The sequence below is a fragment of the Ostrinia furnacalis genome, unplaced genomic scaffold, assembly GCF_004193835.3.
Source record: "Ostrinia furnacalis isolate ACB-3 unplaced genomic scaffold, ASM419383v2 OfSCF4295, whole genome shotgun sequence".
In the NCBI taxonomy this organism is placed as follows: Eukaryota; Metazoa; Arthropoda; class Insecta; order Lepidoptera; family Crambidae; genus Ostrinia; species Ostrinia furnacalis.
Window position 1 is genome coordinate 221,983 of NW_021134534.1, and position 15,174 is coordinate 237,156.

The 15,174-nt window shown below is 38.5% G+C and overlaps 1 protein-coding gene across 1 annotated transcript; it reads right to left on the minus strand.

Moving 5' to 3' along the window:
- Window positions 1-12,996: 12,996 nt before the first annotated feature.
- Window positions 12,997-14,597, minus strand: Pisd (phosphatidylserine decarboxylase). The gene has a single exon (XM_028313638.1). The coding sequence runs from the start codon at window positions 14,317-14,319 to the stop codon at window positions 13,174-13,176; it is 1,146 nt and encodes a 381-aa protein (XP_028169439.1). The 5' UTR covers window positions 14,320-14,597; the 3' UTR covers window positions 12,997-13,173.
- Window positions 14,598-15,174: the final 577 nt, after the last annotated feature.

The following is a 15,174-nucleotide window of genomic DNA, read 5'->3' on the forward strand; positions in this document are numbered from 1 at the left end:
CCTGTTTTGTTTTTATTGTACTACCCCCAGAATCCTAGAGTTAACTCAAGTAGCTTAATGAAGCGTGGCTCGCAAGTGTCTTGAATTACTCGTGGCCCCTAAGTGTCTTGTTCATGGCCCCCGAGTGTCTAGTTTGTGGTCCCTAAGTGCCTTGAGCTCGTGGCCCCCAAGTGACTTTAATGGCTTGTGGCCCCCTCGCGTTAGTGGTGCCTCGTACTAGAGGGGCTACTGAAAGAAAGAAACTAAGAAAGAAAATGACTCGTGGCCTCCAAGTGTCTAAATAAGGCAAGGCCTTGTTGCCCCAAGTAGCTAAGGCGAATCGTGGCCCCCTAGTGTCTAAACGATACGTTGCCCACAAAATGACCCGTGGCTCTCGTGTATCCTTCTGGCCCCCAAGTATGTTAATTAATTAGTGGCCCATGTGTTTTTAGTTTGTGGCCCTCAAATATCTAAATGACCCATAGTTTCCATATCGTGGCCCCCAAGTATCTGGAGCCACTGGGGCTCTCCCTCGAGGGGCTATCGGCTGGTCCAGTCTGCCCGCTTCTCCTTCAGTATAATACTTTGTTACGAGAGTATTAAGCGCGTGGCTGTTAGCGATGAATTCCGCGGCCGCGTGCGCTGGTGATGCAATATACGGGACGCAACTAGCTGTAGTTTTATTCTACTACCTTCAGTCACCTTAGTAGCTAACGTGAGGCGTGGCCCTTAGTGTCTAATTCATGCAAAAATACTCGTGAGCCCCCCAAGTGTTTTGTGGCCCCGAGTATCTGAGCTAAGACGAAGCGCGGCCCCCAACTGCCCCCAAGTAACTTACACAAGCCCCCGAGTGTCTCAAATTACTTGTGGCCACCCTACTGTCTTAAATTACTCCTGGCCCCCAAGTCTTAAATGAATCGGGGCCCCTAAGTGTCTAGAATTTTGGCCCCCAATAGGCAAGTCAATAAAGATTAAAAAAGTTCCACCAAGAAATTCCGAAGAGATCGAAGCTATTTGTAAACAAAGAAGGTACTTAGGTAAGTAGTAATTATAACATGTTATTACAAACGATAACACTCATCGCCTACTATGCACATTGCACACGCGTTATGAGTCACAGTTCAAATGTAGTATGTTTTGATTAACCATCGTAGCTAGAATGAGTGGGCTTGCTTCTTTCAATCGAGTTATTAACTGCGCGACGTCACATCGACGCCACGCTCTGGTACGGGCACAGATATGGATTAGAGGGTACGGGCATGAATCTGATGTTGACGTTACCTGTCAGGCTGTCATGACTGCAATCGGCATAACTGACTTCTATTGTCCAGTGTGCTAACTGTGATGAGACGCGTGTTGGAGTTTAGAGTTCGATTGCCAGGTGGATCAACAACACTGACCGAGTTATTTGAGTCATCAGCTGATATATCTACCTACCCTCACCATAGTAAGTAGGTGAAAGAAGAATGAATGACCGGACGTATGATTAATTCTGTTTTATTTATTTCATTTATGATTAATAAATACTATGATACTACATACGATAGCAAGGCGACTGCAGCATCGATAAAATCATGATGTTTATTGTTAAACTGTGATCGTGTAACTGATTTGCATACATATTTATAAAGAACAGCTTGAATCAGCCGCATGATTCATGATCAGATGGCTTTATTAGTCGCCAATACGCCATGGACGTCTGGTAAAATTATCTATTACCTACTTCTATACAAAGCTGAAGGGTTTATTTGTTAGCTTGAACGCGTTAATCTCAGGAACTAGGTACTGGTCCGATTTGACAAAATATTGTTGTGTTGGATAGCTCATTTTCGAGAAAAGCTTTAGGCTGTATAACATCTGCACTCTACAGTCTCAATAGGGGCGGAGCAGTAAGTACCTACTTCTTACCTAAAAAAAATGTTACAAAAAACGAGAAACATTATTCAAACTATTTTCACACGTACCTACAAACACACACGGGCACAGTTGAACCACAGTCTACTGTGGTTGAACCACAGTAATATATCTACTGTGGTTGAACTGCCTTTGACTGTATTTTGAAAATTCTCTTATTTCCGTCAATATGCAAAATGGACGCGCTCGAAGCCGTTAAAACAAGACGGAGGTTATGTCAAGTTCATACTGATAATAATAGCAGAGATCGCACCATTAAAGGATGATGGGCACAAATGTATGGAAAGTGGTACCCGCTCCAATAGCCATAACCAATATATATTTTAAAAGGCCTTTAGATGTAGGAAAATGTCTGCTATGGGGCCAGTTCTAATTCACGTTTTGAAAGCAGTAATTCCACTAAGTATTATAATGAAAGTATAACACAATCATCCATGTATACGAGTATGTATTATGACTACAATCTATTAAATATTAATATAACCAAAAGAAGCATTGAAAAGGAAAGGATTATACCTACGATGAACTACCCAAGCTATTAGCCCTTTATTCGCTTTCATCATCATCATCATGATCATTTTAGTCATAGGACGTCCAGTTGAACATAGGCCTCCCCCAATGATTTCCACAATGGCCGGTTGGTGGCGGCCTGCATCCAGCGCCTTCCCGCTACCTTTATGATTAATTTATGGTCGTCGGTCCATCTTGTGGGTGGACTTATTGGGTCTTGTGGGTTTATTCGCTTTAGCAACTCATAATAAAACCCTTAAGAAGTAATAAAACTTTAACCCCTTTATTAATAAAAGTTACACCCTAGTTGAACTCTGGCTTAAATTGTCATTTGGTATGGAAATGTCATTTTAATCCAAGGTTCTTCCTAGGTGTAACTTTTTATTAATAAGGGGGTAGTACTTCTTTAAATAAAAATATTTATTTCACAATTATCCCCGTCAATAATTATAGAGTTAAGGAAGGATGCTGGAGCAGTAAACCCTCCTGCCTCGCATAACCTAAGTACCATACGATGGACACGTATGATACTTCTTCTTCTTCTTCCTCGGTCCCTCACTGATGAGGATCGCGACCACAGATAGTGTTCCTCCACAGACTGAGGCCATAAGTGTGGACCGCACGATGCAAACTCCCGCCCACCGTCTTCCTCACCGCGTCCGACCATCTCGTCGGTGCCCTGCCCCGAGCGCGTCCTCCTTCATACTGTATGATACTTAGGTTACTGTTGGAAAGTATGTATATCAAAATAGTAATAGTAATTAAAAAAATAAAAATAAAAGACAGTCGTAAGTCAGCAACTGACTCGTTTTACTTAAAGGTTATGGGCCCAGACCCATTTTAAGTGAAAAAATAGTTTTATTGTAGTATTTTTCGTGTTGAGTCAGTTAAAATGAGTTCCAGTTATCTCGCTAACGTGCCAAAGTTAAAAGGTCGCGAAAATTTCGACGATTGGGCGTTCGCAGTGGAGAACTTGCTAGTTCTGGAGGGTGCAGAGAAGTACCTAAAGCAAGAAGGAACGGGTGCAGTCGCAGAAGCGGCAGATGCAAAGACTCGAGCAAAAATGATTTTGACGATTGATNGTCCTTTGATTAGCCTCAAGTTTTGGCCGAACATCGTCCTCGTAAATTGATTGATAGCAATAAGTGGCCGTCTGGCCAGCGTGGGGAGTGTAGCCCATAGAGAAAAGTAATACATAGGGTGTAGCCAATGCTCCATTGGATTGTTTTCCTGTGAAGACATGATGATGATTAGGTTTAAGTATAAGAGAAGGGGAGAGCATTATACAGACGGCTATTGGCAAAACTCAATGTTATTCTTCTTTATTGAGGGTCATACACCACCTTAAATGTGTCAGTGTCGGACTGATCGAACCGAGATCCGAGGAACGCGGGTTCGAAACCCTGCCCATAGAGCTTTTTTGCATTATATATACATACATAGTTAATTACCTTTATAATAAGTAGGTATTAGAAGATATAGATTACTGGAAGATATGTATCACGCATAACGACGAACATGACACACGAAGGAAACACATATTTTCTTATTTATTCATTAGTTACTCGCCATTGCGTGTTAACGTAATAAACTTCCTGTGTTAGATCTAAGGTTAATTTTATGCAATATACAGATTGGTGGATTTTAAAACGCGTGCATTTTATTCAGAGGTCAATGCGTAATTAATACTAGGATATACCTAGGCTCTAAGAATTTAGCGTGGGAGATATGGGATGAGAGCTGCAAAATAATCTATACTAATATTTTTAATTTATAAAGTTGAAGAGTTTGTTTACTTGAACGCGCTAATCTCAGGAACTAGCTAACTACTGGTCCGATTTGAAAAATTATTTCAGTGTTAGATAGCCCATTTATTGAGGAAGCCTATAGGCTATATACCATCACGCTAGGTGCAACAGGAGCAGAGCAACAATGAAAAATGTTGCGAAAAGTGGTTTTCACCATTTCACTCACGCGTACGAAGTCGCAGGCACAGCTAGTAGTCAAATATGTATAGGATACGTAATAATTTGTACTTTCAGTTGAACTGAAAATACAGCTGAAGTTTTTTTTAACGTTATAAGTAGGTGTTCAGTGTGCCTACCATGAGTTTACGTTAGGTGTGCTCGCTAGCGACTGCGTAAAAAAATGACATTTAAATGTATTATGACATATTGTGCAGCGCCCCTAGTGGCTACTTTCAAGAAATAAGATCTTCATAGAATTTTTTGACGTATTCGCTAGCGAGCTCACCTAACGTAAACTCATGGTAGGCACACTGGTGACAGAAAGGATCTAGATAGGAAATCAAAACAACAATAAGTATTTGCACTGGTTTATTATATCTTTTAAAACTTACAAAAGAACTAAATACCCGTGATACTATTCGAATCACATTAATACGTCGTATATTGTATAATATACGGTCAATTGGCAAGAGAAACCAATCGGTTGTGATGGACACTACTTCATAATAATATTACAATCAATCGTCAAATCTACATACAAATAAAAAGTAGGTACATAATACTCATTTTCATCGAAAAAGTACATGTCGGGCGTTCAACATCATCAAAAACATCTTTTACAAACATCAGCAAAATTGCTTGACTACTTACAGCTCCGTCTTGACCTTAATCACGATATTTCGGCATTTTAACTAGGGTAGACAAGAGGTCTCAAGTGTCCCTTTGGGACTACCTTCATTTACATATCTTTAAGTGACATTTAGAAGCGCTCCTTAGCTTATCTTCAGCTAGCCTACCCCCCTAGACAAGTGGCACTTTTGATCCAATTGAAAATCGATACCGTCAAAACTCCATACAAAAAAGGGCTTTCGAACAAAAATCCAACCAAAAATCTTTCGACTGGTTTGCGATTTTAAAGTGCACTTTGTCTAGACCCACTGGGAGGTTTTTGCACCCCTTACAATCAGGGTCCTCTCTACACTCCTGTATCAGCAGGACGGAGATTTGAAACGATCCTTCATTCCAAAGAGCCTTGAATTATTTCTGTATCATCTTAAGGATCGAGTTGCAAACACGTGTTGGTTGAGTCATTATTATTGTCTACAATAAAATACCTCAGACTGGTGCATCAAAGCAGTCGGCTTATCATACAACGTTTCCATACAATTGAACATACAAGCACACAGTTTAATTTACGGCTTTGTTCTTGATTTTTGGAGGAATAAATATCCTCAATTCCATTTCAACGATTAGCAAGTATAACCATGTAATCTAGCTATATTAAAGCGAGTCGACTTAAAGAATTAAATGTGGACATAAATTAAGATTTGCATTAGATGAGCTATTAATTACCAAAAAAATCGTACTAATATACGATTCATTTTAATTTACAAATGTTTTCAAGGCCCAATGTTAGGTGCGAGTAAACACGATAATTTGTTGAAAGCCATCAGTTGGTGCTAAAAATTACACCGTCTTGTATCAAAGGTGTATGCTTTTTATAATATGTGTCTGGTTTTTGCGTTTAATACCGATGTCCCCCACTATTTGTCCACCACTGGTGGACATCGAGAAAAAAAGTTGCAATGTCCACCAGTGGGGGACAGCGCTACTGAAATCTTCCCGTTGGGGGGCCCTACTGGTGGACACTGAGAAGAAATGAGTTGCTCTGTCCCTCAGTGGTGGACATCGAAACCAAAAAAGTTCCAATGTCCCCCACTATTTGTTTTGTTTTCGTGATTATTAAAAAATAAACATTTTTAATTGACCTTCGCGTTGATATTAATAGTGTAAGGTAGGTAGCTTCCTATTTGTACTATTCCGGTAAAGGGCTTTATTCCGGTCTGATTGCCAATTCCAAAGATGCATTACAAATAAATCAGTTCACAAAATTCGTATAAATAGCTCGTTTTCAAGGCGTATAAGCTTTGTTCGGTTTCATTCTTAAACAACAGGAAGAAAGGAATAAACACTATAAAAATCAAAATACTATAGATATTGTGTCGAGTAAGGTACGCAGTGTGTTTTTATACTCTTAATTTTTAATGAACAAGTTCCCAATTTAGGTAGTTGACTTGATACCAGTGACCAACATTTCCAAGGCAACTTACTTGGAAAAACACTTTATTCCAGTTCTAAAAACCGGGTTATTGTACTTTGATGTAAGTTCCAATTAAAGTAGCTTTGAAATAAATAATTAATCATAGTCCAGTCAATGAATGCCTTAACGACGGTGTAGAGAGAAATCCGTGGAACACAATTTCTGACCTCGGGACTTTATTTAGCCTAGTTAGGTGGTGAACATAGCAAAAGTCCCCGCCCTTAGCTCTTGAGCCGGCAGGGAGAGGGGGGTTTAAAGGTACCACTTTTCGGTTTTTCGCTTAATCCTCGGAAACTATGCGTCCTAGTGACATGACTACTATGAACCAAAAAAAGCTTATTCAATTTGCTACAGGTGAGACCGTCAAGTTTTTCTATATCTTGTATAGTTTTTGCGGCATCTGCTCTAGAAGGTCTGTAAAATTGGAAATTTAATTTTTGTCTTACATGTTCCTATCAGGAGAAAATCGACTAAATCAACATTGAGCAAACACTATAGACATGCGGGAGCATGTTAAGCCTAGTTCCAGGGAGGGGACTGCACCGTGCGTATATTTATACGAACCAATTGGAGCCACTTTTGACTCCTCATCATTCAAAAACTACTGTGCATTAACTCTTCAAATTTGGCTCATGTATTGAGACTTGCAAGATATACATCAGCTTTAAATTTCATAAATATACCTCAAACGGTTATTTAGGTATTGACGTTCAAAAATCGACATTTAGAACACTAAAATCTATCTATCACCTGTGAAATGTTAAAATTTACTGGTTTTTTATTTGTTCCTTTGTATTTACATAACTACCTTTCTGGATGCCAAATTTGAACCTTCGAGGTCATCTGGAAGTGGTTAGAATTTGGTCTATAGGTCAGACATGTAGATTTTTGGACGTCAATATCTAAAGAACCGTTTGAGGCATATTTATGAAATTTGAAACTGATGTATATCTTGTAAGTCTCAACACATGAGCCAAATTTGAAGTGTTAATGCACAGTAGTTTTTGAATGATGAGGAGTCAAAAGTGGCTCTAATTGGTTCGTCTAAATATACGCACGGTGCAGTCCCCTCCATGGAACTAGGCTTAACATGCTCCCGCATGTCTATAGTGTTTGCTCAATGTTGATTTAGTCGATTTTCTCCTGAAAGGAACATGTAAGACAACAATAAAATTTCCAATTTTACAGACCTTCTAGAGCAGATGCCGCAAAAACTATACAAGATATAGAAAAACTTGACGGTCTCACCTGTAGCAAATTGAATAAGCTTTTTTTGGTTCATAGTAGTCATGTCACTAGGACGCATAGTTTCCGAGGATTAAGCGAAAAACCGAAAAGTGGCACCTTTAAACCCCCCTCTCCCCGCCGGCTCAAGGGCTAAGGGCGGGGACTTTTGCTATGTTCACCTCCTAACTAGTCTAAATAAAGTCCTGAAGTCAGAAATTGTGTTCTACAGTTTTCCATCTATAATGCTTTATTGACTGGACTATCAGTTGAGTTGGTGAGCTAGTAACGTCATAGATTTCCTTTTATGTCAACTGGATAGCGGTGTAAATAGCAACTATCTTATAATAAGTAGGACCAAAATTTAACAAGGAATATGCTGACAGAACTTATAACTAGCACAAAGTAGATAGTTGAAAGAAGACATTGGATTTCATTACAGAGTTTGTTCAAACTTAGTTTTAATAACTGTGAAAATATCATTAACAAATCGATCAGTAGACATCATTACAGTGACGTTGTATTAATTACTGTTTTTGTTTCAAAGATTTGAAAGTTATTAAAACTAGATTTATTTCCCAAACTTTGATATTATGAGCAATTCAAAACAAATCGCGACGTCACAAACCGATATTTCCATACTTGTTTTCAAGGATAACAATAGAGAAACACACGTTTTGACAAATCGTAAAAAGTATTTTATTGTAATTTTCAACACATTAGGTCCCTTTCCCAAGACAATCCAGTTTAGCGGGATTCGGTAATGTAAATTCGAACGTATCGGTTTTTTGCGGGACACTGCAAACTGGACGCTCACTACGCACACAATATTACAACACGTTTAAAACTAAAAGTTATCCTGCAAAAAAACGGATTGCCTCCATGGGAAAGAGCCCTAAATAATACCAATGTTCAAAACATTATTCATACGGTTCGGTAGTTCATTTTGATAGCAAATTGCTCACATTAAACAGGAAATATTAAACTTGATGGGAATTCTAACTGATAAACAGCTGAGCAATAAAAGTAAACTTTCCTCTTTAAAATAAAGTCCTTCCATCCACTAAAGCGCTTATGATCTTCAAACGGCTGAACAATCTTCATAAGCAATAGCTAAGACTAACGTTCACCCGACACCCGTATTCACAAACATTACTATGAGGTCTCACAGTGCGCGTGGACGCACAGGGTGACACAAACCAATCACCGAGCTCTATTCAACGCTGTGCGTTCCATTTGCTGCTTCACTTAAAGCAAGCATCGTTTGTGAATACGGGCGTAAGAACCATATTTTAATTAAAACAATAAAACCGCATCAAAATAGGATCATTCGTTTAGGATACTTCAAACTTATAAGATAGACTCCCCGCAGAAAACAGATTTTTTGTCAGCCTATAGTTTAGTCGGGCTGTTAATCAGTACGAACATGTATGACAGTGCGCAAATTACACCGATTTGATCGGCTGATTCTTTATCTAGGTCTGCTCCAGGGAACTATTTTAGGACCACTAATATTTCTAATTGATCTATTTATCTACAGGGCTGAGCAATTCCTCAAAGGTTGAAAAACACTGCTTTATACAAATTAGAAGCCGACTAAAAGTCTGTAGTCTACGTAAAATCTTAACTAAAGGAGGTTAAAAATAGTTCACAGTGTTTACCCCACTTCTATTGTTTGTATTTGGTAGGAAAAGTATCCATAGCAACAGCATTGGTGTTTGTGTTACGTTTGTGAACGACCTATTTTATGTTATCACTAGCCAGGCTTAGAGTTAACAACTTAACGCAGTTAAGTTGTTAACACTTATGATGGGTTACTTATTTGATAATTCGTTTAAAATTTCGCGTGATGACCCCGTTTTTGTTTGGTTATTTCGAACTTGCTTTTTACTGGGAATTCGTCCGCTTAATTTTGTCTGTGAAAAGAAGCGTCAAACTGTACTTTTTAGTCTTTTTATGAGAAAATTCACAAATATTACCTCTATTTTTCTATATCTACATTTGGGCGACGAAATCCCAAAATTCATGAAAATTGATCCAGCAATTTAGGCGTGTAAACGCAACAAACAGAATTTAAAGCCATTTTCGCATTATTAGTAAAGAACTAAAGATCTTGCGATGATGTTACATAAGTATAATAGTTAAAATATGTAATAAGCACATGGCTGTGAAGAAACGAGCATTATACATTGAAATACATGAAAACGTTGCATATTTCAAATTCTCTCTAGACGGATGGCCTTCGCACTAAAAAACAAATAAACAGCAGTTATGTTTTGAAGCCACGATAGCCGAACGGTGAAGTCAGTCTAGCCGACTCGTGATCCGAGGATCGCGGGTTCGATCCCGCCGCCGCTCGACTATTGTGGTGAACCCACTCGTAACACAAGCATAATATTTAGCTTACCCCAAGGGGTTCACGGAATTATTTAAAATAAAAAAATGTACAAAGGGACATCAATATAAATCTTGGGCTACACGCACGCGGAACGCGGATTGGCTGCGGGCAATACACAATTCAAAATCTTTGGGCAACATCAGCGTATTTTACACGCACGCGGGCCAGATCCGCACGCGTGCCCGAAATCCTCACGAAAGGAAAAGGCACATCTATGACTGAAATTGAGTAGTGTCTTCGTTCTTTACTATGCAGTTTAGTTTTGTAATTAAGATGGATGTAGTTACGTTTTAATATTAAATTCGGACCAATCACAGTATCAATCTATTTTAGTGAAGGCATACTCGAGTGTATGTCGGAGAACGGTGAAACATCTTTCGTAAGCCGACAAGGTGTTTTGCAACTACGGAATCCATATTCCGCTCAATACCTAATAGAATCCAAATAAATCATTAGATTTACCACAGATCTATATCTGTGAGATTTACCCACATTAGTGGGTGAAATAGAGGGCAAAAGTTTGTATGGCCCATACAATATGGGAAAAAAATACTAGAAACCCGCGACTTCGTACGCGTGGATCCCGTTTTACCCCTTAGGGATGGAGTTTCGTAAAATCCGTTCTTAGCGGATATGCCCATTGTTATAGGTAGTTTCTGAGATTTCTTGATTAATCAGTGAGTGGTATTTCGCTTTTATTTAAATTTAGATGAGTTTTTTAAGAAAAGATAAGTTTTATAGCTCTCGGAAAATGACACAAGGTATTTTGTGCGGTGACAAACCGACATCCGGGAAAAGTCGCGGGTAAAACCTAAACTAAACAATACTTATTTAGACAGATTTGTTTATACCTACTCTAGACATCCGATAAGAATTTGCAAATTCATTTATCTCCGCGATAAAAATGGCATGACAGGCCTTTATCACTGATGCGTTCCACACGTTCGAAATAAGCCCATTCTGGCTTAATCAAAATTATTTCGAGATTGATTGAGTAATAAACAAGTGTCAATGAACGGGGAATAGACGGCAGGTGTGCACATCTTTTGTTTTCTTGTCAAACAAAGCATAATACACGGCTAGTCAAAGGTATCCCCCAAGGAAGTACGATCGGTCCTGCGCTGGCCGCATCTAGGCGCATACCGCGACCTTCATCAGATCGTCAGTCCAATGATTGGGAGGAGGCCTACACTACACTACGTCTTCCGGACCGGGGTCATCACTAGAGAACTTTTATGCAAGAATATTTCCCGCTCGCTAACATTTAATTTAAGATTGGCATTCTGCGAGTTCTCTTAATTTCTTCAAACCCGTAGTGAAATCATAGCCAGCAACATCGCTCGTTAATTTGTAGAGCCTTCTTATGAAGCCCCATAGTAAGAAAAATAATATTTGAAAAATGTGACGACCGAAATTGGCGCCCAACACGTTAAGATAAAAATGGTCTGATGTGTGACGTAGTAATTAAATCATACCTAATTATGTAAATTATCTACTTATCGGTCATTAACACTACAACTACAATTTATTTCTATTGCACAACTGGATATCTAATTAATTACAGTGATAAGGAGTAAGGACGTTTGAAAATGCCATTTTTAGAGCAGTATCCCTGTCATCCATTAGGGTGGAGAATCGAATAGCAATTCTTAGCAAAAATGGACACAGATTCACAGCAAACATATGCAAAAAATGTACAGAATTATCGTCCTAATGAACAATACATTAATTTATAATCAGCTTCGAAAACCAGTTTTTAATTATAACACCAAGCTATGCCAATTAGTTTTAAATATCTAAACATTTATTGAAAATACAATGTTCACCTTACATATTTTAATATTGCAATATAAAATTTACATTTACAAATAGAAATCACATTTAACATAGCCAAATGTTTACTATATTAATAAACTAACGATACAATAGATATATTATTATATTACGATCCACATTAAAATATACATATTGCTTTATAAGCGTTTGAAGAAATGAGATCATTTCAAATTACGCGGATTGCAATTGTAAACCAATTTGTAACGGAAGAGTTTTCTTTAAAAATGATCAATTTACAAATTGACAAACTTTTTTTCGTCTACCAATTAAGGCCCAAAACACAATGAAACTTTAACGTAACTGCTGTTTTGTGTTAAAGTCCGGTCACCAAGCACGTAGAATTTCGTCCATTGCGACGGGCAGCCGCAGTGTGTGAGCGCGACAGCAATATAATTACACGCGACGCGAGCGAGAAGGATGGGTAGCTTGGGGTCATGGGACGAAATTCTACGTGCTCGGCGACTGGACTTTACACCAATATACCCTGTGTTTTAGGCCTAAAATTTAATCAACATTACCCATTCAATACAACATCTATAGATCATTCTGAGGTGTTTATAGGTTTTTGAGATATTTATCAGTTAAAATCAACAAAGTATTAATATATTAGAGTATCTTTCAAAGAATCAGGACCTGACTGAAATCACTGAGATAAGAGTTTTATGTCCGTTTTCACCATCAATCCATTTTTAAGTGACCTCTATGAAAACAAAATGCCTGTTAAGTGTTACCATAGGTGAAAACGGGCATTAGATTCTTAAATTTTGTACACAACTAGGAAATAAGTTTGTAAGATAGTTTTTTTTTTGTAAAAACTGATCAACAATACCACTTGTCGATAAGTCAATAACCTTCAAAGCCAAACTGTAACTATGTACTGTTAACTCCTATATTAATACTTTGTTGATTAAACTTTTAAGTTATTTATACTTTAACTTTAACCAGTAAGGTTAATTAATAGTTTATAAGAGTATTATTTGATTGTTCACAAAATATTTTTGTATGAATTCCTTTGTATAAAATTTAAAATTTGTAACGTACAATAATTGAGTTGATAAACTATGCGATAAAATTTGAAACACATTTATTAGGTACTTTACTTTTGTCATACAAAAATAAATAAAATACGGTGTCACCTTTCATAAAATCTAAAGCGTATAAAAGCTTCTAACTCACAGTAGCTGCGAGACCATGAAGAATATGAGCATAAACTGCACGATTTGTACCACATCACTGTAAACTTGTCATCTCGAATGTTCCTTAGCGGCAGCGGTCAACGCCTGCCCCATCAACACTCTATCACCAGTAGCGAACTCAAACTTAAAGTCTCTTGGAGCCTCAAAAAGTAGTATGATTGTACTACCCATGTTAAATTGACCGAATAACTCTCCTTTCTTCAAATTCACTTGACCAAGCTCGATTTCATCAACTCGGTTCCGTTTTCCTTTTGTATTTGTTTGCAACTGAGGATCGCTGTAAATCTCGATTGAGCCTACATTCGTAGCTCCAACTGCAGTCATGCTGAAGAAGCCGTGCTTCCATTCTCCTACGTATACAGCTCGTTCGTTCATCGTAAACAGGCCTGGTATGAGCTTTGCCATCCAAGGGTTTACGGATAATAATTTACCAGCGAAGTGACGTCTGAACGTAGACGTCCAGTCACATGGTGAGTGGAATCTATGGTAATCGCCAGGTGCAAGGTAAATGATGCATTGGTGAAGTATATTTTCTTTGTTTGTGAGTAAAGAGTCGTAGTAGCTCGTCCCTTTGTTTTTGGACCATTTATTGTCGCCTAAAAACTCTTCTAAGCTGTATGTAACACCTTTAACTTGCTCTATCTTGTCAGTATCGGCTGGACCACAGTTCAGGACGACTCCATCGCAAGGAGACACGCACGGAGCAGGTGCTATGTACCTCACTCCGTCTCTTAGTGGTCTCGTGAAGAAGGCAGAGAGAGATTTGTAGTATGTCAAGTCAGGGACGGCTGCCTCGTTCAAATTCACGTTGAACATCCTAGCGTACGTACCGTAGACCAGATTTCGGAGCGAAATCGGCAGCTCGCACGCCGCCAGACGGCCCCATAGACGGCTTGTGACTCTAAAGGGGAACATCTCGTAAAAACGGATCTCCACTTTCGACACTTCATAATTAATACTAGCACGGATATAACACCAACCCACGTACATCACACTGCCTAAAGGCACCCAACGGGTAATTATCGCGCGCAAATTCATCCATTTCGTCTTTTGAATCTGCGTTGCAGTCTTTGTCTGCGACTGGTGTTGATGAATAGTAGAAGTCTGACGGAACGGCCGATGGGGACGTAACCGCTGCTTGAACAGCGGATTTATTACTGGAAGGCAGCTCCGAATACGCGTCGGAGGGAACATTTCGCACGGATCGACCGCCTTCCGTCGCGTTTAAAAATAATTTGTTTATTTCCACAAATTAGTACGCGGAACAAGGCGAGCGAAACGGCAGAAAAAATGCGAGTGCGTTCCGAAGCGGGGCAAAACAAATACTGTCGGTGATATCAGACAAATCACGAGATAGTGTCGCAGTCAATGGAAGTTTATGAGGAACCGTTGATAAAACAAACTTATCTTTCTCGTAGACGCGTGAGCAAAATAACTGCTACATGTTCTCATTACACTGCAAGATAACGTGGTGAGATTAGGATTAGATAAAATAAAGTAAAATGGTATTTGAACGTGTTTTTCTGGTGTCAAAAAACCAATTGTCAATGTCACAAAATGGTCGTTTAAAAACCAGAGCCCCGATTACGGTAACTTTTAACGTCTACAATCCAGACGCGTTTCTGATTCTGCAATACGATTGCACAATCAGAAACGCGTCTGGATTGTAGACGTTATAAAAGTTACCGTAATCGGGGCTCTGTATGAACCAAGTTTTACATTTTTGTTGTAAGCCTCAAATATTAAATTAATACTTGATAATGATATTGTTTGTGAATGTTACCAATTTCCTCCATTTTTAATTAAATAACCATGTCGAGAACAAAGCCAAAAATTCTTATTTTATAAAAAATAATTAGTGATCTAAAACAAGTATTCGAACGTAACTGTAGTGCTGTGCCTGTGTATGGATTTTTTACAAATTACCGGTTTTCTATTAATATTATTCCTTTTACTCGCCTCGTTTAAATGTTTCACCAATGTAATTTGATAATTTGGTAATGGCATTTGATAAACATTCACTACTTATAATAATTGTTCACTTACATA